The sequence below is a fragment of the Rousettus aegyptiacus genome, unplaced genomic scaffold (genome assembly GCF_014176215.1).
Source record: "Rousettus aegyptiacus isolate mRouAeg1 unplaced genomic scaffold, mRouAeg1.p scaffold_m13_p_3, whole genome shotgun sequence".
Classification (NCBI taxonomy): Eukaryota; Metazoa; Chordata; class Mammalia; order Chiroptera; family Pteropodidae; genus Rousettus; species Rousettus aegyptiacus.
Genome location: NW_023416306.1, coordinates 109,145,261 through 109,172,864, shown reverse-complemented (window position 1 = coordinate 109,172,864; position 27,604 = coordinate 109,145,261). Strand labels below are relative to the sequence as shown.

Below are 27,604 nucleotides of genomic sequence, written 5' to 3'. Positions count from 1 at the left end.
TGGAAACAAAAATGAATTGGAGGTTCCGTCTTCAAATTTACTAAATTATGTGCTTTAAAAGTCTGGGGCTCCCTCTAGCTTCAAGGGAAATGAAAGCCCTTCTGATCTTAGAATTTCACAGACCTTACAGCTATCTTGTAAAAAAGAAAAAAGAAAAACTTGGGCACTTACTTTTGTGCTGTTTGGGACAGGTGGTGACCTACTTGGCAGGCTGTGGTCTACAGAGCTGCGCCATGCTTCTGGCCAGAGGGTACCCTGACGTCGGCTGGAACCCCATCGAAGGGGAGCGCTACCTGTCCTTCCTGAGGTTTGCTGTCTTCGTGAACAGTGAGTCCCAAGTGTTCCATGCCTTTCAGACCTGAGGTGGCATAGTCATGGGTACATACAAGCGTTCCTTTGCACTGCTTCCTCTCCATAAATATAATCAATTCTACATATATGTGACAGCTGGTAGAAAATTCTTAGGGAGAATCAGGCCAGACAAGGATCAAGAGCAGTGTCTGAAAGAGTCCTGAGCTCTAATACCAGACTGAGCAAGAAACTCACTGCATGGGCTTGGACTTAACACCTCTCTGTACCTCTTCTATCATTAAAAGTGGGGCTTAATAATACCTTCAGCTCACCTGTTGCAGAGAGTTAAATACAGGTGATACAGGTGTGCTTCTAGATTCTTAGACTATTGCATGAATGGAAGGAAGGATAGATGGATGAAAAAAATGAATAAAAATTAAGAATAATAGAATACCTATTAAAGGTAATTAAACTCCCTGAAAAAAAATGGTATAGCAACCCCAAATATTAATTTTCTAATACAAGTTACTTCCAATTTATAGTGAATTCCAAGTTTATAAAAATTCTGTATTTACCCTAGTGTAATGTGTTGAATCTTTTTTAAAGTAAATGGACTGCTTTCTTGAAAATTACCTTGTCTCCCAAGATTCTGTTACAACACTAATTCACTTTAAGTTATAGCTTTGCCCCTTCTTCCTTTCCCCAGTTTGGAGTTGCAGGCAACAAATCCAGCTGAGCTGATTAAGCGATTACAAAAAGGAATTGCCGCTAACAAGCGATCATAAAAGTTGTTTTAAGTATGAGAATTTACCTCAAAATATATCGACACGATGTGATCATTATATTCCCATGTGCTTTTCTCATTGTCTCCCTTCATGCCCATCCCACCTGCTTAGTATCCTACCCTGTAATAGATTCTGTTTTTAATGTTTGAATCATTTCCATTTTCCTGGTTTTCCCCTTTTCCTGCTCAGGTCACAGATTTTGAGATGTCTGTATTTTGTTCCCCTGGGTCTCATCCAGCCAGGTTCTTAACCGCCTGTCTCTGCTCTTCCCTGTGTATTCTTCGCTGGTGCTGTCTGTTCATCCCCAGCATTGCTAAACTCCATTTTCTTCGAGGCCCGTTTCAGAGTATCCTGTACTAGCCTATTCCTCTTCCTATCCAAATGATCACATGTCCAGAATTAATGCAGAGTTTCTGTGGTAATAAAGATAAATTTTTTTGTGAAGTGGGTTTTAAGGATTCATAAATCTCACCAAATTATGTAAATATACTTTATGACAGAAGCCAGATCAAGGCAGGACCAATTTATTCATCTTGGCCACCTTTACGGTCAAGATCAAATGACTTTGTGAGTTATTTGGCGGGACTGTCTACATAGGTTATGAAGGTAAAGGAATCCACTGGCTGTGCTCCTATCTAGATTGCTTATGCTGGTCATGTATGGCCATACTAAACTCAACTCTAGACCAAAATGTTTAGTCTGTCTTTTTGTTTTCAGGTTGTTTTATGCCCTTTTAACTTATTCTCTGTAGTGCTTTTCCTAATGTATCAAGCTCTAGCAAGTTGGCCAGTCAGAAGAAACACACACTTTTTAATTTAATGATTATTGTCTCTATAAATATAAAGACCACATTTGGTTTTAACAAAGAATGTTAGTTTCTGCTTTCAGAGAATTTACAGGCTAGAAAGGGAAGTAGGCATGGCCAGAGGTCTCTTAAATAAGTGGAGTAAGGCAGGGACAGAGTGTGGGAGGGCTTCACAAGAGGAAACTTACATCCTATAGAGAAGATCCTGTAGAGAATATCAGAAAAGGCCTGATGGGCTTGAACAAATTTCCAGATGCAGAGATGCAAGAATGTTGATCTAGTGGGGGAGCAGCATGAGCCACTAGTGGCCGTAAGGCTAAAGCCTGCTGTGCTCAGGAAACACAGTGATCTATTGGTCGTGAGGATAGATACGTGAATCATAGTGGTAAGAGATGAGGTTTAAAAGGTAGGTAGGAGAACTAAAACGCCAAACTGAAAAGTTTCATCTTGATTCATTGTGCTGGGAACTGGGAAACCTTTTTAACATGAGACTGATGGGAACCACTTCTGTGCCTAGGTTAGGATAATAAATTATAATAATGGTGGTAGGAATGAAATGTTAGAGATACAATTGAAAAAAATTACAAAGGCAGAATTTATAGAACTATGTGTTGGTGATAATTACAGTGGCTGGGCCTGAGTATGCTGAGAGAAACGTAAGTCATATTGAAGCTTAGAGAATTATGGATAGGGAGAAAAGAATGTGAGAAGGAGAAAATGGTTTGAGGTAGAAGATAATGCACTTGTTTTGGTCCAAGCCATCTTGGTTTTGCAGTATATGACCCCCAAATGGAGATGCCCCTAATTAGGAGTATAGGAAAGAGATCAGCTAATCAATAGGTTGGGGCTGAATATACATGCAGATCATGTACAGCTGAAATGGCGAGAGTAGGCTGTCACAGGGAAGATCATGAAAGAGATGGAGAGATGAGAAAGAAAAAAATTAGAATCTTGTTGAACACCCAAAGAATGAGAAAGAAGGTTCAAGCACGGTTGAGTGATGTGGAAGAGGTTGGCCTGGAGAATGGGGTATCTTGGGTTCAAACATAGCTCGATCGCTTACTACCTTTGTGACTTTAGGCACGTTAATAAAACTTTCCTATCCACAGTTTTTTTGAGATCTGTAAAATAGTGTTAATAATAGTATGTACCTCACAGAGTTGTTGTGAGGCTTAAGTGAAATAATCTGTGGGAAACTTTGATTAGCCCAGTGCCAGAAACATAGCGTGCCTTCAGTCATGTTAGTTATCATTGTCGTTCACGATCCTTACAAGAGTATTAGAGCATTTGAAATAGGAAGACTCTAATAAATAGATTCCTTGAGATCTCAAAGCCCTTTACAAGTCTTTATGCCTAACAGGAGACTGAAAGGACTCCCTGGCCATTTTTGTGGCCTCTGCTCAGCGGTGAAAGATAAAGGTGTTATGGATGATCATGGTAGATGATGAGGGTGGTCGTGTTGGGTGATGATGGTGGGAGAAGGGGTAGGGTGTTGGATGGTGGTGGTAGGTCATGGTAGGCTGTAATAAGTGGTGATGGTGGATGATGGTGAGTAATGCTGGGGGTGGTGACAGTGGGTGGCAGTTAGCAATATTCTTGATGGCGGGATATGACGTTCGAGTCGTGGTCGTAGCAGGTTGTAGGGGTGATGGAGGTGATAGTGGGTTGTGGGTAGTGATGAGTGGTAATTGGAATGATCATGGTGAGTGAGAGGGGGATATGATAGTTGGATAGTGGATGATCGTAGTGGCTTGTAGTAGTGGCTGTGGTAGGTGGAAGTGAGTGACGATGGAGTTGGTGATAGTGGGTGGTAAACATGATGGTAGTGATGATAACGGCACACACTTCTGAGTATTAATCACATGCCATGCACTGTTCAAAGCACTTTTAAATGTATTAACTTACTTACAGAATACGAAAATCCAGCGAAATAAGTACACTTATCTTCCACATTTTATAGATTAAGTACCTTGCTTAGGATCACACAGCTTATAGGATGTAAAGCCAGAATTTGAACTGGAGAAGTTTGGCTCCAGAGGCCAAACATTAGTCAAACCATTGTACATATTATCTTGGTAGCCCTGTTTTCCTAATGAACAAAGAGTAACATCATTTTCTCCTTTGAGTTCATCAAAGCTGTGGCATTATTAAATTACTGTTTGGTGGTTTGGTGCTAATGCTTTTATAAAAACATTTTTAAAACCCAAATCAAAAGCTCTTGCTATGTTAAATAATAGAATTGGAAACTTATTTTAAATATTATTTTACTAGTCTTTCTTAATGTTCATATTAGATCATCTTAAACAAAATTTGTGTTTGAAAGAACTTCTTAATGTATATAATTTTATTCACTTTATTTTTATTGGCTTGCTGGAAGCCCTGGGGTGTGTTTAACTCTGAAAGTAATGAAATTGAGATTACCTAGCAGCTGCAAATTCTATAATCAGTCTAGATACAGATATGTCTGGGCGTCTGATCCCTTCCTAACGTAAATTCCAAGGACAAGCTTTTGTACCAATCCAAAAGAAGAAGGCAAAAGTTATTTTCCCTGCTTTCTTTGAGTCCTTAGAGTACTTACTTCAGCACGATCTTCCCTAGGTTACAACTTCGTTGCGAAGAACAAAGTATCTCCTGGCTTTGCTGTATTTCTCTAGGCAGATTTATCATCAGTGGCCGTAACTGGGGCATCCATCATATGACACGTGAAGAGTACATAAGAAGTTTTGAGACGTGACAAGAAGTTCTACCCCAAAGTCACTTACAAACAATAGCAGGAATCAGAGCAAGCCTAAGTAGAATGATCAGAAACATATATGGAATAATCACTAAAAATTCTGTAATCAACCACACCTACCCACATAGTGACACATGTGACTGTCTGAATGCCAAAAAATCATGGTTCTTATTGGAATCTGGTAGAGTGAATCTAGGAATGACTGGGTAAGAAGGCAAGGATGAGTAACATCTTGAAGAAAGAAATCTACATAATTTAATAGAGTAGTGTGGGGAATGCTTGTTGATGGGCCTTTGAGCTGGGAGACAAATCTTTTCTGATATATCAATTATATCTCATTATAGCTGGAAAAATTTGGGGGGGGGGGGTCAAGAGTACAAAGTACCATGTTAGCTTTGAAGGGCATAGTCAGTATAGATGCTTAAAAGAAGCATCTTATTCCTCTCTTTTCATGTATTCATGTTTTTAGAGTCAGAAAGAATATAATCGTTCTTCAGTGTGATTGATATTGGAGACGGGATGGCTGGGATTAAAATGTAAGATGTAGTTCTTGTTCTAAAATGTACAGTACACCTGGAAAGGTTCAACAAACTTTCAAAAAATTAACCAATGGTAAAAACGTAAAATAACTGTTTAAACAGTTATGAACAACAGCCCAGTGTTGTACTCAGAAGACACTTTAGACTAGGGTGATGAGAGGGGAAGGTTGAATGTGAGACATATTTGAGATATGGCTAGTGGGGATTGGGTACTTAACATCTGTGTCACACCTTCTCACTGGTTATAAGGCATGTGCGATCTCTTCCCCACCTTCCTCCTTCTCCCACTGGACCCTCTTAAATCCCTATGTCTGAGAAGAGGAAGGAAGTCAGGTAAAGGCTTATGGAGACAAAAGTAAAGGAATGTGACTCTATCTGTAAAATCTCAAAGTAGAATAGCGTCGAAGCCCAGAAATAATCAAAACAACCGAGTAATAGAGAATAAATTGCTCAAAGAAATCAATAGCAAACCAATGCCTGGAAGTCTGCATGGGTGAAAGGATGTTGGGCCCTGTTCTTTTTATGCTCAGTAAATTCTTCAGCAGCTCTCCACAGCTCCCTATTGGGTCCCATCAGAGGTACTGGCTAAGCATCTTGGCAGTGAGTTTAAGTGTCCAAAACCATATGTATGTGGGTTCTTTATCAGTCATTTCATTAATAAGAGTGGTAAATAAGATCTGATACCTAAATAAAACTGCAGATTTTGGCTGCAGTAGTAAAGCAGGACAAAAACTGCTTCATCAACATTACTCACACAAACAGCAGTATTATGAGCCTGGTGCTTATCACAAATTGATTTTCATCAACTCAGTACAAATGCCTGTATTTAATGGGTGGGCTCTGTTCTATCAGAACATACCCCAGTTCTGACTCCAGGCTGTAATATCACCCAAGTTTTATTTCACGTATTTGTGAAAAAGCCATAGGGGCTAAAAATTTTAGACATATAAACATAAATTGTAGCATAATTCTGGGACTAAATACTGGTCTCCAAAATTCTTAGGTTACTGTGCCAGTCCACCCTGCAAGATTTTCATTTAGTTACTTGGCTTCAAATCTACATATATGCTGATCATCCCCCAAATGTACATTTCCATCGTTTTCCTCATCCCTGAGATCCAGGCTAGTGTATCCAGCAGTCTATTTGATATTCCTATTGGCAGTTAAACAGACGTCTCAAATTTTGTACATCTTATGGCTGAATTGTACTTATCTATCCCAAACCTGTACTTCTTGTAGACCCCCTGTCTCCCTTACTAGCACATTCAACTTTGCAAGTATTCAAATCAAATCTTAGTTGGCATCCTTGATTCATTCTTTTTCCTCATGCCCACATTCAATTGACCAAAACTCTGTTCGATGTCTAAAAGATATCTGAAATTCATCTACTTCTCTCCATCACCACTAGCCGCACTCTACTCCAGGCTATTGTTATCTTCCATCTAGATGACTACAGTTGCATAGGAACTGGCTTCCCTGCTTCCACTCTCACTCCCAAATCAGTCAGCCTCTGCTGTGCAACAGATAACTTCATAATCTCAGTGGGATATAAATAAGCATTTATTTCTTGCTCACTTATCTGCAAGTTGGCTGGGAAGCTCTGCTATGGGTCTGTGGATCTGCTGGGATGGCTCTGTCCCATTTGTCTCATTCTCGTGTCCAGGCTTGACTTGTCTCCTTCACTACTTGCCCACTGTCCCTGGATCAGCGACTAGCATGTAATACGAACTCAATGAATGGTTGAATTCATGACCAAATGGGCAAACAGTCCCCGATTTGCTCTCTGTGCAGCCACAGTGGTTTATTGGCCCACCCTCAGCTCTCTTTCCAGGGTAGAAGGCACTAAGGAGATCGTATGTCCTAGCCACTTGCAATAACCTATTTATATAAGTCGCCTACCACCGTATTAAAGTTGACACTTACCAGAAAAAAAGATGGAATCCTGGCTATCACTCCTTTCTTGTAATTCTCTAAACTTAACTAAATGAGGGTATCTCTAGACTCATTCATGCTGGGCCTCCAGGCCTCTCCCTTACTGCACTGGGACTGATGGGTAATATGTTCATTTCCTTAAGACTAATTAAGATCTGGGGAATCAGGATCTTGTAAACAGCCTAATAATTGGTCCAGTAATGCAATAATGGATAGTCATCGTTAGCTTTCCATCCAATCATTTCAAGCATCTATCTTGAGTCTGTCTCAGTGGAGTCCATTTATTTATTCAAAAAATGTTTTGAATACCCGTTATATGCCAGATGTTAACAAGATACTTGAGCATACAGAGTTAGATAATTCAGACATAAAGCCCTGTTTTTTTATTAAATATATAGTCTAGTGATAAAACTGACGCACACAGATACAAACAATTCATTAGTTATACTTGTGTTCAGTGCTTCAAGGAAGAGGATAAAGTGTTTGAGAGGACCAGGTCCTCCGAGGCTTCACAGCTTGTTGTGAGGAGTTACATAGGTCAGGGTTTATGACAAAGGAATGGGAAGGAAAAGAGCATTACAGGCAAAGGACCTGAAAACAGGGACTTTAGTTAGAATGTAGAGAGTAAGAAAAGCAATGGGCTGAAGGTAAAATCATTGCATCTGTGCTAATACTCCCTGTGGTGAGAATGAATGCTTCAGGGTAAAATGGGGTGAATTATTCCATTTCTATCTAACTCTCAGGAATGTGGAAAAGAAGATAATAATGTGAAGACAGTATTGAGAGCCTTTGAGAAAAGGCCACTGTGAACATTCACACTGTTATTAAGCTCATTATTCATTTTGGAACTCAAGCAAAGAGCATTGTTGTAAGCCCTTGGGCAAAACTAATTTACCTCAGATCTCTCTCTCTCTCTCTCTATCTCTCTCTCTCTCTCTCTCTCCCCGCTCCCCCCCCCTTGAAAAATGCCCTCAGGGCCAGTAGCCACCTTTCCTACAGTGGATTTGGTTGGTTGGTTGGTTGTCTAGCATGCTGAGCTACAGGTAATTAAGAAGAGAATTTTCTCTCTTCCAATCATGCCATTTTCTGTACTTTGTGAAGCCTTTGGAAATTCTTTTTTATGGCCCCTCTAGTTAGCAGGAGTGGTTGTACTTCAGTTCCTTCTTCTTGCAGGGTGCCTTCTGCATCCCTCACAATTCAGTAATCAAGGAATGGCTTCCTGGGTTAGTTGGCAGAGCCAATTTAATTAGCTTAGATATGAAGACCTTAGATTCAGATAAAATGAGGCTAATGTGGCAAATGAATTTCGATAGCCTACTCAGTGTAGAACTCATGGTCTGGTTTTTCACCTTCTGTTGCACATTGGGGTCCATGTCCCATCAAACTCCAAGATGCTTATGGCCGTGGAAAGTTGAATTCAGCATGCTGGTGAAGACTCTGGCGGACCCATTATGTGTTTCCATCCTGAAAACTGAAAAAATCAGAGTACTGATATTTAAACACGCTAAAAGGGGCTTTTTAACTTTTAAAATCTCAAAGTTATAGCTTCATTATTCTTGAAATGAAAAGTGAAAACTGGGAGGAAGGGTGTGTGTGCTACTTGATACATTTGGGAGGCCAACAACATTCGAAAGCCGTTAACTGTGAGTTTATGACTAAGGATATTTGCTTTCAAATATGTTGATTCTCCCGGTGTTTTTAAGTATACCTCTTTTGATTATACTCACCTAGTATAAATATTAGGTTCAATTTACAGAAAAGCATGGCTTTAGAACTGAACATCATCACTTTATCTGAGCTCTTCTTCAAATTTCACAATGTCACTCAGGCTCTTCTTGCTTTCTCTCTTCATTGGTTCTTTCCGCCATACCATTATTGTGATTATTTTACACTTTTAGCATCTCCTGAGAATCTTCCTCATGTAGGTTTTGGTTTAATAAAAACAAACTCTTGTTTTGATGTTGATCATTGCCAAATACGTTAGACGAAACTTGAAAAAAAACTTTTTTACAAAAATTTTAGTCTTGAAGAATTGAACTATAAAGCAGTGTAATTCAATTACTGATGGGTTGTTGAAATTCAGCTTAATGAATATGTTTGTGAATCAAGTACACAATTCTAAAACATAAACAGGTATGTACTTAGAATCTCGAAATTTACCTGCGGTGCAAGAGGTCGAGTGATAAAAAAGGATGTCAACAGGGTGTGGCTCCATAGTGTAGTGGTTAGTGCGTCTCCTTTACACACAGATGGTCCTGGGTTCACGCCCCGGGTGGGGCCATGGACCATACCCCAAGTACGCCAGGTACCCCAAGTGTGCTCTGCGTGCCAGGCCCTGGGTATGCTCCACAAACCTGTGGGAGGAGACGCCCCACCTTCAGAGATCCAGTTCTTAAGGGGAAACGGCAACATCTATAGGTCAGGGGTGGAAGTGATGTGGGGTGGGAATTAAAGAAGAGATAAAATAAAAGATGTCAGCAGTCCGATCTCTCAGGCCAGCCTCTAGACCAGGGCTACAGCTGTGACATAGTGTAGGCTCTCCAGTGAGGTGAGTCACATCAAATGTGTTCAAGTATGAGCTTGTGTGTGAGATGAGCACAAGTTAATTTTAAGTATTTGGACAGCAAGCTCAGCCCCTCTGAACCTCTGGACGTGAAAGGAGAAATCTCTGTGTATGGGTTAGACTAATGGACTCACTCTAAAACTAGAAGAGACATGAACATCTCAACAGGACAAATGAGGTGCAGTAAGATTGTTCAGTGTTCATACTCACATAGTGATTTGCTAAAAAGCTGGACCGAAAGCCAGGTTTTTGGGTTACCATTCTAATGTCCCCAAAATGCTTCTAAATTGATTAACAAAAAAAAAATTTTAAACAGAACTTAAATTCCTATGATGTTTTTAAAATATGTCTAAAAATTCTTCAGTGCCCCTCCCTCCAAAAGATGCAAGGATAAGTGCGAATAGCTATTTTAGGAATAACCAAGACAGATAGATAGTTATCTGCAGAAATGATTTCAGAAATGCTTGGAGGACCATCCACACAAACCTGATTGTTCCAGGGTAGGTATTAGACCGTAGGAATACAGCTCAGGAGCTAACATGTCACCTCTCCAGATGTTAATCAAGGCACCCCAGCTTGAGTTACCATTTTACCTCTTCTCAAAGAAGAAAGGAAATACCTTGTAAGTGCCCTTCATGGAGTTAATAAAGATATAAAGTTCTTTCATTCTCTCAGTCACCTGCGAATTAATCAGTAATTAGTGGCAGACTCTGTAGTATATATTTTTTTTGCCCTCTGAGAACTGAAATTTAGTGAATTAATAAGAACAGCACAAAATCCTGAATTGAAAAATAAGATTCTGATTTATATTGGTTAATCATAATACTTCAAAAAAAACAGATTCTGACCTGATTTAGCAAATCTCACCTTTCTCTCCATCAGTATTACTTCTTGATCTTAAGAGTGAGTGACAAACTCAATCAAGTACTGTCCTCCCAGCCTCCTCAATTAGAAATATATTGTCGAGTTGTCCCTTCCAACAAGAAGAAATGAATGCCTCTTTTCCTTAGGCGAAAGTGTGGAAGAAAATGCTAGTGTCGTGGTCAAGCTGCTCATCAGACGTCCAGAGTGCTTCGGCCCGGCTCTGCGAGGTGAAGGAGGAAACGGTCTGTTGGCAGCCATGCAAGGCGCCATCAAGATCTCTGAGAACCCAGCCCTGGACCTCCCCTCTCAGGGATGCAAGAGAGAAGTGTAAGCAAACAGAGTTGCCTTCGGGCACAGATATGATTGGTGCACTCCCAAATATGGCCAGTACATGGACAATTAAAGAAGTGTCAGTAATTTCCCCCTGGTGGAGAAAACACGGGCTCTGTACAGTTATGATGAAAACATTTTAAAGCATGTTGTCAAGCGTGTTGTTGGCTCGACACTCCCAGTATGCCTAGCGATCAGTATCACCTTTACCCACTTCCATTTATCCCACTCCAGTTAGACCAATTGGCAAAATTAAGAAGTTGGCAAGCTCTTTCCACCAGCACTGTGCCTCCCTGCAGCGTCACCACAGGAGGCCGCTGTGTGCAGGCTGAGAGGCCTGGACCAGCAAGGTTATGGCCAGTGTCTGACTTCAGTTGGTTCCCTTCAGTATTTTAAAACTTGGTGACTCATCTCGTACCTCACTTTTAAAAGGAGATGGTACTCTCCACTTCCTTTTCTGAAAGTGTTTTGGTTTAATTCCTCAGGTAAAAAAGAGCTGCAGGATGTGAAAAATCACAGCATCACTCATCTTGGTATTTAAAAGTTAAGGAGATAATTCGTGCATCAGGGAGGGGATTGCCTTGTGACTTCTCTTTCATTATGTCTTCTGACCATTTCCCTTTTCTTTGAACACAGCCTATAGATTATACCCCAGAATCTAGAAAATGGGTATAAATCAGGAGAGAGAGCTCGCTAGATGGTTGGCTTTTTTTTTTTTTTTTTTTTTTTTTTTTTTGGTCACTGGGTCTAACAAGTGACCTAGTGGAGCTAGAAAGAATCTAAAACATAAGCTGTCCCAACTTCCTCATGTAATATGAGAAAAAAAACTGGGGCCCAGTGTCATGTAGCGTTTTACCAACAGAGCCAGAACAGGGACTTTGCCCTCCCCACCCCTTGTTCAATGTGCTCTCCATGTGTATTCAGGGAGGAAAGGAAATTGGATGGTTGGTCGGAGCTATGGGGATTACGGTGCTGCTCCACGAGTGTTTATGGTCTGAAGTGATCAGCTCATGTTGGCACCTGTGTCTTAAAGATCATGGGACCCCGGGACAAATATGTGGGTCCTTTGAACTTAGTGGCTAAAACCACCTGGTCGGCTTCTGGAGGGAGGGAAGGTGTCCGGCGGAGATGATGTGGGATGCCTACAGAGTGTCTTCATATCAAGCAGCTCGTATCTAATACATGACCAGGCCTGCCAGGCATCCTCAAACCTCCCTGTGTTGGTTCTTTCTCAGCAGCACGGAGGACAATGAAGATGAAGAGATCGTGCACATGGGCAATGCAATTATGTCATTTTATTCAGCTCTTATAGATCTCCTGGGCCGCTGTGCTCCTGAAATGCACGTAAGTGGTAGAATTCTCCGAGAGCAACTTTGAGGGGCTTGAGCCAAGAGCACTGTAGGCTTCTTGAATGTAATTTTTTTCTTCTTTCTCTGGCATTTACTGACATGCCTTTCTATCAAAGGCTGTTCCCATGTCCGATACTTGCTTCTGCAGCTTTCTAAAGAATGTGTGTGTTGTACATTGTTGAGTCAGCTCCAACTTTTGGAGACCTTGTGAATAAGCGATATCCACAATGTCCTGTCCTCAACAGCCCTGCTCAGCTCCTGTAGACTCAGACCTCTGGCTGTTTATGGAGTCGATCCATTTCATGTATGGTCTTCTTCCTCTTTTCCTTCTGCCTTCTATTTTTCCCAGCATTATTGTCTTTTCCAAAGAACCCTGTCTCCTCACGTACCCGAAGTAGGACTAAGGGATGACTCTGGGCAAATCCCAGTGTTGTCTGATTTCTCTGTGGCATGAGTTGGGCACATCCTCCCTATATTCTGTTTCAAAAGTCCCCCCCCCCAAAAAAAAATTATGTTGAATATGCCTCAATTTGGTCAAAATGTGACCAATTTGATTCTTGGTGTGGCCATCAGGCTATTCCACGTGGAAAATCCTTTTTTTTTTTTTTTTTTTTTTTTGATGATCATGGTGTTAGGCACCAGGAAAGTAGTCTCTTCCCACAGTTCATGTCTGATTATTTCCCAGCAGTAAGCTTTGCAGACATACCGAAAGGATGCTTCTATTTTTATGGGATGTCTTCTCAGACCTCCAGTTTTGACCTAAAAAGTTGTGTTCTTCCTCTTCCTTTTTTCTTCTCTGCTGGGGCTGCAAGTGACCTTATTTCACATAAGGCCTCACATCTTAAGTGAGAGAAGAAATAACTGCTTTTTACACAAAAATAGCCTTTAAAAATTTTTTTTTAACTTGGTAATTCTTTTAAAGAATTACTTGATTATCTCATTCGGGGCCCTGGCGCCTGCCTGCCTGCCTCTCTCTGCAGTACTCACTGCATTTGAGTTATTCCAGAGCCTCTCCCAGAAAGACTTGCATTACAGATTGGGTTGGTATAAACAGTGGTATTTGGTATTGATGAGATTCTGCATTTGGTCACTGCCAGGTTAACAGTGGATGTGTTGTATTTTTTTAATGCTAATGAAAAACAGAACAAAATAGTGGCTTTCAAGCTTTTTGACCAAAATTATTTGTTTTGAACATACTAAGAAATGTCATTTGCATTGCCACCTACCATATACGTATTCCAGAAACAAAATTATCCTTACTACAGATACTGCACTCTAATTTTTTCTATTCTATACTAATCTATTTCATGCTCTTCAATGCTGGTCACAACCCACTAATTTGATTTTACAGCCTACTACTAACTGATCACAACCTATAATTTAGGACACTGCATCATCTTAGCTTTGTCCAGTGTGTCGTGGTCTTGCCTAATACACAGTTTCTCTTGTTTGCAAATCCATCGACATGTATTTAGAGAAACTGTTCCAATATGGAAGAGTCTAGAGCAAAAGTACTATGGATGGAAGAAAGTCTAAACGTTGATAAGGGAGGCTAATCAGAATATTTAGGATTCTAGTTCCTACTGTGATTAAACCAGCCTTACCCATGTGGGCCCATTTTTTCATTTCTTTATTTTATTCATTTGAAGATAAATGAATAAAATAAAGAAAAGGGAGCCAGGGAAACACTGGGGTGTTCTACAGTGCTGGGAGGAGGGGCATCAGGTCCCTCGACCACTTGTCATCACTTCAGAAAGGAAGTTACACAGTTTGCTTATTCTTAGGAAGACAGCAGCACAAGATGGCATCAGAGCCCAGTCTGGGAAAGAATTTCTTCCTCACTGTCCCTCGGTCTGACTCTTTACACACACACGCACACACGCACACACTCTCACACGCTCAAACCCTACCCCGGGCCCCATCTCTGTGATTGCTGATGGGAGGGGCGATGCCATCATCACTGACAGCCACCCCTCGACCCACAGGCATGAGAGATGGCAGCTAAGGTGGATGCACTGGTTTTCTTCCCCTGGGGCCTCTGGGCGTCATATCCAAGCATGCCACCCAACTGTCCTAGGGTAGGTTTGATCCTGAGCTCATGGCAGTTCAGTTCCCAGCTGAGGGCCTATGCCCAGGAGCATACCTGCCATCCCCACATGCAGGAGGATGTGTACCTCACATACTGTTTGACCCATTCATGGCTATATGGATCATGTCATCTGCCCCAGAATAACTCCACTGAGACCCTCAAATTCTCTAGGACAGCCTCTACATTCCTCCTACCTACCCACCCCCAGGCTCAGCATTAATCAGACTTTTAGGAAACTGAAATTCATAAGTCTTTCTACATTTTGCAGAATTCTAGAGCCTAGAATTATGGCTACGTTGTCCACTGAGAGCTCCCTGTATGGCAGTCACACTGGAAATCGCCAGTAGACTGCATGTACACTGCTGAGATGTGGTACCATAACTGCGCGTCCATTAAAGGAATCAACTGACTTCCTTGCTTAGTTATTCCCTCAGAAGCACTTCTTCTAGGAAATCGAGAGAAAGCTTCTCTTTTCCCCATAGCCATAAGTGTCTATGGCAATTAGGAAAATTTAAAAGTGTATCTCCCCCATTAAAGAGAACCATTTCATTGTCAGAGGTTTGGAGGTGGAGCGGGGTGAGGCGGGGCTGTGGGAACTTCCTTTATCTTATTCTCCAACCCTGCATTGCAGCTTATCCGGACAGGAAAAGGGGAAGCCATCAGGATCAGGTCAATTCTACGCTCCCTTGTCCCCACGGAGGACTTGGTTGGAATCATCAGCATCCCCTTGAAACTACCCTCCCTGAACAAAGGTAAGAGAAGCAGCCAAGGGCTGAGTCCTGCTGGTCTCCCCTGGGGGCCACTCTCTCGGGGTCAGAACTCTGTCCACCCGCCAGAGCTCCTGCCAGGCTGCTACTTGCAGGGCTCTTTTTCTGGATTTATCTCCTCCTCCCTCCAGCCAGCTGCTCTCTCCTCTGCTCCCCAGTGTCAGAGACTCCTGTACCCTATGTCCCGTAGACACAGACACTCCAGACCTCACAGTCCTCCAAAAAATCTAAGCCTCTGGAAGGAGGCTAATGGAGCGGGACCAGTGGAATCTCTCATGATAGCCTTTCTTAGTCTTTGCCCCCGTGTTCCCCAGATCATGCAGCCAGCCGGGGCAACCGATGGATAGGTCCTGACACCAGCTCCTTTCTGCCACAGTCCTGTGTACCTCGTGTCCTTGGATCATAAACAATTTTTCCCCCAGTGCTACTTGTGACATTTGGCATCTGTCAATGTTAACTCTGCAAAACTTCTTCTCTCCCAGAGGCATTCGGTTTCTCTACCTATGATGCAGGCAGTTTCATCTAGGCAAATGGAAGAATTGAAAAGATAGCATGACTCTGACTGTTTCTCAAACTGGTGTTCTGTGGAACATTTTTGTAGATGATACTAATTGGTGTACAAGGGGTTCAGAGTCAGATAAGTTTAGGAAATGCTATGGAATACATCACATTTTTTCCAGCTTTATTGAGATGTAATTTATATATAACATTATGTAGGTTTAAGCTTTACAACATGATGATTTGATACACATATATACTGCAAAATGGTTAACACATTAAGATTAGTTAACATATCCTTCACCTTACCTAATTAGCATTCTGTTTGTTCTTATGGTAAGAACATTTAAGTTCTCCTCTCATAGCAACTTTCAAGTAAATGATACAGTATTGTTAACGAGTTGTCCTGCTGTGCTGAGATCCCCAGAACTTATTTATCCTATACCTGAAAGTTTGTTCTCTTTGACCAACATGTCCCCATTTCTCCCAGTTCTCCCAGCTCCTAGTAACCATCAGTCTACTCTCTATTTCTCTAAATACAATGTTATTTAGATCCAACATGGAAGTGAGATCACAGAGTATTTGTCTTTGTCTGACTTATTTCACTTAGCATAATGTCCTCAAGGTCCATTCATATTGTTGGAAATGGTAAGGTTTCCTTTTTTATGGCTGAGTAATATTTCATTCTATATGCGTATCACATTTTCCTTATCCATTCATCTATCAACAAATACTAGACTGTTTCTACGTCTTGACTTTTGTGAATAATGCCACAATGAACATAGGGATGCAGATAACTCTTCAAGATTGTAATTTCATTTCCTTTAATACCTACCCAGAACTGGGATCACTGGATCATATGGTAGTTCCATACTGTTCTATAATGGCTGTACTAGTTTACATTCACACCAACAGTGTACAAGGGTTCCCTTTTCTCCTCGCCAGCCTTTGTCATCCATTATCTTTTTTTCTCTTAATTTTTTTTTATTTTATTATTAGTTTCAAGTATACAGTACATTGGTTAGATATTTATATAGTTTGTAGAACTGTTCCCCTAATTGCTCTTTCTCTTCTCGGGCTCTCCACCTAGCCATTACATTAATGCTAACTACATTCACTATACCGTGCTCCCCATCCCCTTGACCATATATCAATTACTAATTTGTACTTCTTTAACCCTTCACCCCTTTCTCCCAAAGCCCCAACCCCTGGCCATCACCAGATTGTCCTCTATATTCGTGAGTCTCTTTTTGATTAGTTGGTTCTTTTTAGTCCTTAGATTCTGCATATAAATAAAATCATATAGTATTTATCTTTCTCTGACCTATTTCACTAGGTCCATCCTTGTTATTGCAAATGGTAGGATTTCATTTTTTTTTAATAGCTGAGTAATATTCCATTGTTTGTATATATGAACCATAACTACTTTATCCAGTCATCTGTTGATGGGCATTTAGGTTGCTTCCTTATCTTTTTAATCATAGCTGTCCTAACAGTTGTGAGATGATCTCATTGTAGATTTGACTCGCATTTCCCTGATGGTTAGTGATGCTGAGCATCTTTTCCTGTATCTGTTTGTCATTTTGTGTCTTCTTTGGAAAAATGTCTATTCAGGTTATTTGCTCATCTTTTAATTGAATGATTTGTTTTTTTGCTATTGAGTTGTGTTAGTTCCTTATATATTTTTGATATTAACTTCTTGTTTGATACATGGTATGCAGATATGTTCTTCTATTCCATAAATTGGTTGTTTCGCATTGCAGAAGCTTTTTTAGTTTGAGGTAGTCCAACCTGTCAATTTTTCCTTTTATTGCTAGTGCTTTTGGTGTCATATCCAAAAAATTATTGCCAAGATCAGCGTCAGAGTTTATTCCTACATTTTCTTCTAGGAGTTTTATGTTTTAAGTCTTACATTTCCTTAATCCATTTTGAGTTCATTTTTGTGAATGGCATAAGATAGGGATTAATTTCATTCTCTTTCATATGAATATCAGTTTTTCCAGCACCATTTTTTGGAGACTATCCTTTCTCCATTGATTATTCTTGGCTTCCTTGTCAAATATTACTTGACTACATATGTGTGAGTTCCTTTTCTGGGCTCAGTTATGCTCCATTGATGCATGTGTCTGCTTTTATGCCAATACTATACTGTTTTGATTATTCTACCTTGAAATCAGGACATGTGATGCCTCTGGCTTTGTCCTTTCTCAAGATTACTTTGGCTATTTAGGGTCTTTTGTGGTACCATATGAATTTTAAGATTTTTTTTCCTATTTCTGTGAAAAATGACATTGGAATTTTATAGGGATTGCATTGGATCTATAGATAGCTTTGAGTAGTGTGGACATTTAAACAATAGTAACTTTTCAGGTCCACAAACACAGGATCTTTTTCCATTGTTCATGTCTTCAATTTCTTTCATCAGTGTCTTATGGTTTTGGGTGTATAAATATTTAATTTCCTTGGTTAAATTTATTTCTAGATATTTTATTTGTTCTGATGCTTTTGTAAATAGGATTGTGTTTTTCATATAGTTCATTGTTAGTGTATAGAAACACAACTAATTTTTGTATGTTGATTTTGTATCTTGAAACTTTACTAAATTTGCTTATTCTATTAATTTTTGGTAGAGACGTTAGATTTTTCTATATGCGAGATCATGTCGTTATCAAAGAGACAATTTTACTTTTTCCTTTTGAATTGGATGGCTTTTATTTCTTTCTCATCTAATTGCACTGACTAGAATTAGAGTGGTAATTCTGGGCACCCTTGTTTTGACACTGGTCTTAGAAGAGAAAGCTTTCAACCTTTCAACATTGAGAATATTAGTTGTGGGTCATCTATATGACCTTTATTATGCTGAAGTATGTTTTTTCTACATCCAATTTATTGAGAGTGTTGAATTTTGCCAAATGCGCTTTTTGTAACTTTAAATGATCATATGTTTTTTGTCTTTCCTTTTGTTACTGTGATATATCACATTTGTTGATTCATGTATATTGAATCAACCTTGGCTTACAGGGATGAATCCCACTTGATCATGGGGTGTGATCCTTTTAATGTGCTGTTGAATTTGGTTTGCTAAGATTTTGCTAAGAAATTTTGCATGTACAGTTGACCCTTGAACAAAATGGATTTGAACTGCTCAGGTTCACTTATTTGTAGATTGTTTTCAATAAATATACAATTGGTCTTCTGTATCCATAGGTTTCACATCCACAAATTCAATCAACCATGGACAGTATTTTGATTCACAGTTGGAAATCCATGGATGGAAAGGGCTGGCTGTTTGCATCATTCTATGCCATTTTGTATAAGGGACTTGATGTACAGAGATTATGGATCTGTGAGGGATTGTGGAACTAATCCCCTGTGGATACTGAGGGACTACCGTAGTTAAGTTTTGGAGGAGTCAGAAATTATGTGTGGATTTTCAACTGCACAGGGGATCAGTGCCCCTAACCCCTGCATTACTCAAGGATCAGCTATATATTTATCAGAGGTATTGGCCTGTAGCTTTTTTTTCTTATAGTATCCTTACCTGGCTTTGGTATCAGGATAATGCTAGCCTCATGAAATGAGATTGAGTGTGTTCCCTCTTCTTCAATTTTTTGGAATAGCTTGAGGAGGATTGGTAAGAATTCTTTAAATATTTGGTGGAATTTACCTAGGAAGTTGTCTGGTTCTAGGCTTTTCATGTTGGAAGATTTTCGATTACGGGTGTAATCTCCTTATTATTGGACAGAAGACAAGGCCAGAGCTGGGTCCACAAGCAGCTATGGGGGCCCTGGCTATTGGTATGCATCCCTGCGACTTCAGGGTCTCACTATAGGTGTGTGCATGGCAATAAAGGCCAGTAATAGTAGTCTATTCCCAAGTATACACACAGTGACGGGTATTAGGCTGGCATCTTGAAGTCTCACAGCTGCAGGGGCCAGGGCTGGCTGTCACTGCAAATCCTGTGTTTCAGCAGTGAAGGGAATGCGCATGGAGAGAGATTCAGGCAGCTGGGCATCTGCAAACACGAAAACCTGTGAAATCTGCCTGGGTTGCATGGCAGCTCTGCTGGCCGTTGGTTTCTTCAGTGGTGAAAGCTGCTGAGATCCTTTGCAGACCAGCTCGCTGGCAACCATGTTGGCTCTTGCTGCATGACTGATATAGGTAGCCCCTGCCCTCTTTTCTTGCTCTTAGCCATCTCTAGACATCTCAGCTTCGCCAGTGTCTGGATGGGTAGAACCAAAGCAGGTCCTTCATGTAGTGCCCTGAAAGGCTAGAGTTGCTGAGCATTCACCTCACTCTCCTTTTACCAGAGGGAGGAACTCTTTCTAGCTGATGAGTCCCTTCTTGGTACTGAGCAATGCCTTCCTGGGGCATGGAATGATTCAGGCAAAATGAAGCTGTTCTTCCTTCTCTTTTTGTGCAGTTATTCTTAGATTTTTGTTCCTCTGTGTTAAGGAAGTTTAGTAAGTGGACTCCTGAGCTCTCCCAGTGCTGTTTTTGTTCATGGATAACAATCTAATTGTTGATCTTTGTGGGGGATGGAAACTAGGGTCTCCTATTTCTCAACCTTGGTGATGCTACTTTCAAAAATATCACATTTTTGTAACTTCATCAAGCACATTAAAATGATAACTTCTGAGAAAACATGGTATAGGAAAAAAGTTGAGCTCAGTGTTTCCCAAACTGAGAACAAAACACTTATTAACATGCCAAAAATAATAATGTTCACCATGGTTGATTTCAAGTACCACCATGGTTTCACTGGGCACAGAGTTGGAAAGAGAAGGCATGTAACAGCCATTATATTGTGTTTCTAACATGCAAATATAATAGATGTAAATAACCTCAAGAGTATAATCTGTAGTAAAACAATTACGAAGTAATTAATTTTGAGTGTTTGTTACCTTTTAAAATATAGTTTACCTAATTGTAAATTTTTAATAATGGGCATGTCTATCAACTGGCTCACAAAATTCTTGAAATTTTAACCATCGGCTCTTTCAAGCCAGCATAAGCTAGATCCAGCACAATATTACATTATTTCCAAAATTCCTGTGGCTCATTAGGAGAACAAACCATAGACAAGCAAACTCTGTGTTGCCTTTGAGACTGTAAGATAGAAAAGACAGAGAAGTGACTGACATTCTCTGTGTGTCTTTCAGACGGGTCGGTGAGTGAGCCAGATATGGCCGCCAACTTCTGCCCTGACCACAAGGCACCGATGGTGCTGTTCTTGGACCGCGTTTATGGCATTAAGGATCAAGCTTTTCTGCTCCACTTGCTGGAGGTTGGATTTTTGCCGGACTTAAGAGCCTCTGCCTCTCTAGATACAGTAAGTGACTGTAATAAGAAAAATAAATTTTCCCATCATCGTAAACTAGTAACATTGGATTCAGAATTGATTTTTTTTTTTTATCTACTCACTGATTACATATTAGTAGTTTGCTTTAAAGGATGAGAAAACAGGCACCAAGAAATGGAAGATCTTAATGTGTTGGACCAGAGACTTAGATGAGGTAAACTTGACCTCAGATATTCAATCCAGCTTTATTTCAAAAGTTTATTAACATGAGCACTGTTTGTTGTGGGGAGCCATCCTGTGCATTGTAGGGTATTTAGCCGCATCGCCGGCCTCTACCCACTAGATACCAGTAGCACCACCCCCCAAACCAACTCCAGATCTAACAAAATGTTTCCAGCAGGACAAAATCACCCTCACATGAGCACTATGGCTCTATTGCTTATGAAAATGGCTGACTGGCAGCATTACATGCTGTAAATACTCTTCCCACTCTCACTCCCTAAGTTTAATGCACTGACCATCAGGAAGGATAGCCTGAAGCTTAGGACATGACAAAGTTAAGACAGGAGGCCAAGGGCAAATCCAAGTTTGGAAGTCAAGTATGGGGTAAAGCGATCCAACATCAACAGATGTTAAGACAAGAGACCCCAGGAGTTAAAAAACATAGATGCCTGATGCTCCAAGTCAGGACTAAGCAAAGAGACAGGGTACCAGGAGTCCTGGATCCAAGGAGAAAAGGCAAATTAAATCAGCTTAAGTCTAAAAACATTTTGCTAGTTTAGGGTTATTTTCAGAGCCAGAGGCATGTCTTCTTGATCAGTCACAATGTTTCTCAAAGGCTCCACCTGGTGTCCAGCAGCGATAGTTGCCTGAGCTTGGTGAAGAATGTCAGACAGACAGTGCCGTGACTGCAATGGATTCCATTTGAACAGGTTACTCAGAAATGGATGATTTATCTAAAAATGGAAAGCAAGACGAGTCCAAATCTGAATGAGGGCTCCATCGCTGTCTGTGGCTTGGGACTAACGGATGGCATTTCTGTAAAGGTGTTAGGGGCATGTGATCCTTCTGGATAATTAAAACAGCTGATTTTGTTTTCAGCTTTTCTATAAATTGCTAAATTTGAAAAATAATTTTTAACTCGTGGGACATTCCCAAGGTTCATGATCAAAGCATTCAATTTTCTTATAGATCAGATAAGATCTTCTAGCATTTGGTGTCCAAATCACATGCTTGTCTAAGCACCACCTACAACAAAAGTTTGATGATCAGTTCCTCGGCACACGTATTTTCATGCATTCTCTCCTGAAAACATTTAAGCCACTGGAATTGAAGCTCTTGTCCTTCCTCATTTTAACAACTCCATTCAAGTGATAAATGTGAAAGATGCGCCATGTTACTCAGGATGATGACTCAAGCTTCTAGAAGACAAACTTTTAATAATAAGAATACTCAGAAATGCATACAGCTCAGAGAAAACAGTTTATCAAATTATAAGTTATAGAAAATGTGTTGTAGATATAATTACTGTGATAATCACAGAAAATAATATTTCATCTCTGTGAGTCTCAAGGTTTCTTTTATTTATTAAAGTTTTGCAGTTTTCGGAGATGGTAGTTCTATATGCTTTGGCTGTATTTAGTGTCACGAAGTGGATGTTCCTTGAATCCAGTCTGTCTAAGTAAACCAGAACATTGTGAGTGAGAAGTACAGAAGTTTTAGAGAAGGTCCGAGGCTTCTATTCCTTGTACGTTTTTTCCCATGCAGAATTAGGTTCCCTTCAGTGAAGTCTGCCCTCATGTCACTTATCACACTGTCAATTGTTTACAGTGCTCATAAGTTAAGTGATAGGGATCGGAGCTCCACTTTCTGCAAAACTGTCACAAAACCAGTGAGCATGAGAGTTTGCTTGGCCTATAATCATTACTAATCTCAAATCACAAGAGGACAACTTGTGAGTCTACAACGGGTGAGAAAAGAGAGCTAAAACCAGAATAACAATGCGGTAGCTTGGCAGTTGGACTTCGCAGACATCAAGGATGTTGGGTTAGACTGGTCGTCGGCTGATTTTTAATAAGGATTTACAATTCTTTGAAGGGAACAAATGTTTGTGGGTCATTTGGAATGAGTCAGGAGGGCCAGCCAGCCTTTGATTTTCTGTTTCTCTTTTAACCTTTTTGGTATTACTATTTAAAATGCAAAAGAGAAATTGTGCTGAGAAGGTACAACGTTGATCCCTCTGTCACTGTGAGGCACAGATAAGTGTGCACTGCCCTGCCCCACTGGATGGGAGCTCAGCACACAGGGTAAGCGTTGCTGCCATTCCCCAGGGGATTGACCAGAGTCCCAACTCCCTTTCCTAGGTCTCGCTGAGCACCACAGAGGCCGTGCTGGCGCTAAATAGGTATGTGTGTTCCGCCGTGCTCCCGCTGCTCACGAGATGCGCCCCTCTCTTTGCTGGAACAGAACACTACACCTCTTTGATCGATTCTACACTGCAGACAATATACAGGCTTTCCAAGGGACGTTCCCTCACCAAAGCTCAGAGGGACACCATAGAAGAATGTTTGCTTGCCATTTGCAAGTAAGTATCCCGCTCCCGTGTTTTTCGCTTCTGCGTGTGCATCCATGCCAACTGCATTTCATCGTGTCATCTAGAAACTGGCGAACCCAGTCTGAGTAAGCTTCCAAGCCTTTGCCATACACCAGCCGTCCCCTAAACATGTCTTAGGATGTGCTCCGTCCCCTAGTTGCCACAGGCTCTTTCTAATCCCTGTGGGGGAGAGTAGGGAGCACAGCTCAGGCTCTAGCCCTTAGGGTTGGTGAACCAGGAAGTGAGAGGACAGGCCCGAAGTATTCAGATTAAGAACAAATATTTTAGTTCCTTAGAGCCAGAAGCAGGTTTTTCCCCTCTAAGTGAATGGACCTTTACTCCGAGGCCAGGCTTCTAAGAGCCTGGGGTGGGTTGCTATGGAGCCAAGCAACCAACCCCTGGACCTCACAGACCTGAAAGCGGAGAGAAGGACTCTCCAGTCTCAGTGGGGAAGTAAGGCGAATAGTTTTCACTAGTGCAGGCAGCCTCAGAGCCAACCAAGGGCAGAGGGCGAAGTCACCCCCAGGAGCCTAGCTCAGGTCTGGTAGGGCCAGAGGAAGAAAGGCTTTCCTGTAGCAGGTCTCGGCAGCTGGTCCAGGACCAGGCTCTCCTGCTTTAAGCCAGTGGTTTTCCGCCTTAGCTGTGTATTAGAATCATCTGGGGAGCTGCTATTAATATCCTAGTGCCCAGGCCACACCTCTGCCCCCAAAATCAGACCTTTAGCAAAGGGACCCAGGTCTCTAGCTTTTGAAGTTCCCTAGATGGTTTCCTAAGGCAGTCAAGGTTGAGAACCTCTGCTTTAGGTTGTGCTGGAGACAAGGCCGGCCAGCTTTAACTGCCAGCTGGGCACGGTCCTGATTCTTGTCAAATGAATTATGTCCTAATCACACAAGAGATGACTAGGTGTTGAGGGACTAGGGCTACCTAGAAAAAAAAGAAAAAAACACAATTGATTGGCCCCTTTAAAACATCAGACTCAAAGGCAATCTCAGACATAACAATGGCCCTTACCATTTATGGAAATAAAGCTATATTATATGCTGTCATTCTATTTTCTAAGGCCTATAGGCTTCGACTACTTTAGGGAATAAGCCGTGTCACTGTACAATACTGTTTGCCTGGGATATGGCGTGGAGGACGGGGGACGGAAGGTGGGAGAGGGGCCCACCAAGGCCCGATAAAAGGGGTTCTCTCTGAGCTCCCCTACCAAAATCAGGGCCTATATTCTGACACTACATTCATTTCAAGATTATAGCTGGCAGAGAATTAAGTTCATTAGAATTTTTTGTTCTTGAAAGAGAGACAAAGCTGGGTGGATGCACTTACAGGCTTCTAGGAATCAATAGGGTACCTAGAGTTTCCACTCTGCCACTTCTAAAGGCAGAGTAATGGCCTCATTACTTTTCTTCTCAGTGGTAGCGAGGGAATACATAATGGGTTTACAGAAAGAAACCCTTCCTATGAGCATTGATTCTGTAATTGGCCGGTAACTGTATCAGGGGCAGCTGAGGACCTTATTCTGCCTTTTGCTGGATCTGAACTCAGCAGATATCTTAGAGACCAGAACAGGCAAGGAGCTGTCTCCCAATTTAAGTTATTTCCTAGTAATAAAGTCATATTGGTGAGACAAATGCTTTTAAGGAATCAGACCCTTGGGGAAATTAGAATTTTGCATCAAATCAGGATGTAGCTAGCAGCCCTATTGTTATATTCTTTGGAGCTTCCACACTCTTGCTCTTGCCCGTCTGAGCTCTAGACACAGCAAACTGATACTTAACTAGATATGCCATTATTTTTCATAAGTCAGCAATTCATAGAGATTTCATGCCTTGATTTTATTCAAGTTAGTCAATCTTAGGTGACATTACTAAAAAGCTAATCAATAATGAGAGAAGTTAAGGAATTTGCATTATAATTATTAGAGTCAGCAGCAAGGCCACTTCCTGTGTATCTTGGCTGACCCTTTTCCCTCCAGGGCTGTTTGTCACAAGACCAGCTCTAGGAAACAGATGAGTTTTGCTGTCCATCTCCATTCATGTCCACCTTCCTCATCATAGACACCTCCAGGGCTTCCTTTCCTGGCATTCTGACACTTAAACATCACAGTTATTAACTTGACTCCATGGCTCCTTAGGCATCTGTGGGAGGGATTCAGGAGTTCATGAACTGAGTTTATACGCCAAATCGTGTGATATACATATGGGCACTTTTCTCTGAAGAGTATCCAGAGGTTCCACCGGGTTTTTAAGAAGTTTGGCAGTCTAATTTGAGAAAACATGAATGGACCTAGAGGGTATTATGCTAAGCAAAATAAGTCAGAGAAACACAAATACCATGTGATTTCACTTATATGTGGAATCTCAAAAACAAAACATTGAACAAACAGAAACAAACTCATAAACACAGAGAACAAACTGATGGTCACCAGATGGGGGAGATGGGGTGATGCGCAGAAAAGGTAAAAGGGATTAAAAGTACAAATTGTCAGTTATAAAAACAGTCACAGGGATGTAAAGTACAGCACAGGGGATATAGTCAATAATATGTAATAACTATGTATGGTGTCAGATGGGTACTAGACTTATGAGGTGATGATCGCTTTGTAAGGTATAAAAATATCTAGTCACTATGTTGTCCTCCTGAAACTAATATAATATTTTATATCATCTAACTGAAAAATTATTTTTTTAAAAAATCTAAAAAGATTAAAAAGTTCGACAGTCTAAAAATCAAGGTTAAATCAGTGTTGCTTATCTTTCCTTTCTCTGTCTCAGAATTTACCTTTACCAAATACCAAGGCCAGGCAGGAACTCTTCAATAATGGATAAATTACTGTTCTCTAACTAGTTAGTGCATTTGCCTTTTAGAGGTGTTTTTTGAGGACAGAGCCTTGATCCAAGAAATGATTCCAATAAGAATTTCAGGGATCAGATAGTAACTCAGGAGCCTTAAAGTTCCCTCCAGATCGCACCAGCAGGTGGCCTCGGATTCCAACTATGCAGCTGGTCACCTCTGGCTTCGCCCTTTGCAGAGTTCAAGAAGGTTGGTCCGTGGAGATGGCTATAAAAGTACCTGACCCTTCTTTCCGTTACATTCTTTGCACATAATCCGTGGCTATATTTTGAGTGTGCATAGACCCTAGAACACCTTGTCACATGGTGATTGGAATATAACCTTAGGTACCTCGATTCATGAGCCACATTTCTCTCTTTCTGAATTTTAACTACACTCAGTGTTTGAAGTGTTTTGTCATCGACTGTGTTTTACCCAAGATCTTGTGTTTTAGAAGCTAATTGTTTTAAAACTTACTTATAATATCTGGTTATTGCTGAGTGGTCCTTTCGTTATTTATTATTTTCTTTTTTTTTTTTCTGTTTTTTGTTTCTTACCCCGTGCTGCAGTCACTTGAGGCCTTCCATGTTGCAGCAGCTCCTGCGACGTCTTGTTTTTGATGTGCCCCAACTCAACGAATACTGCAAAATGCCTCTTAAGGTAAACCTGTCTACTGTTACAGAAATACAGTCCACGGCACAGGAAACTTGCCTGGTAATATGTGATGTCCTCACAATCTGGGGAGCAGAAAACATATTAAATGAGCTTGACTCCTTCGAGAGCTAACGAAATTCAGTCCACAAATCAAACCCCTTCTCGAGTGTCCAGGTTGAAAAGAGTAAATTTTCTAGATTCACGAACTGCTCCAATTTTCTTTCATTGCTATCCACCAACTACTTGTTATTTAGCAGAAGTTAGTGAGGGGATTTGGATTTTGTGCTTTCCTGCCCTAATTAGGTTTTCAGAATGTTTTCAACCTCAAAAAGCATTGACAGCCCTGTGATTATTCATTTAAGTACAGAAACTAAAATGTCCTTTTTCTGTTCCATACTGTTTTGTGCTATATTCCTTTTGTAACAGATCCTCATTTTTGTTTTTTTGTTTGTTTGTTTGTTTACATTTTTATTTTTTAATGAAAAGGAAGGCCATAGAGCCTCCCCCCGCCCCGGCCCCCTCTTTCTCTTAGTTGTTGCTTCATTCCTGATTTTCTCATAAATTGCAAGCATCTTGGCCTGGATAGGAAGGCACCTGAATCAGCTACCCACACAAGAGGGTAGTGTTTTTTTAACTTTTACCTCTGAGGCACCTGCTATATTTGCTTATTCAAAAGT

The 27,604-nt window shown here is 40.8% G+C and overlaps 1 protein-coding gene across 1 annotated transcript in view; it reads left to right on the top strand.

Annotated features, from left to right (window-relative positions):
- RYR3 (ryanodine receptor 3) overlaps positions 1-27,604 on the top strand; it is a 464,873-nt gene that overhangs the window by 338,780 nt on the left and 98,489 nt on the right. Inside the window, exons 43-49 of the mRNA XM_016160800.2 lie at positions 192-327; positions 10,660-10,840; positions 12,079-12,187; positions 14,913-15,033; positions 20,709-20,878; positions 23,212-23,432; positions 26,843-26,933. Coding sequence (XP_016016286.2) covers positions 192-327; positions 10,660-10,840; positions 12,079-12,187; positions 14,913-15,033; positions 20,709-20,878; positions 23,212-23,432; positions 26,843-26,933 — 1,029 coding nt within the window. The remainder of the gene's footprint in view (positions 1-191; positions 328-10,659; positions 10,841-12,078; positions 12,188-14,912; positions 15,034-20,708; positions 20,879-23,211; positions 23,433-26,842; positions 26,934-27,604) is intronic.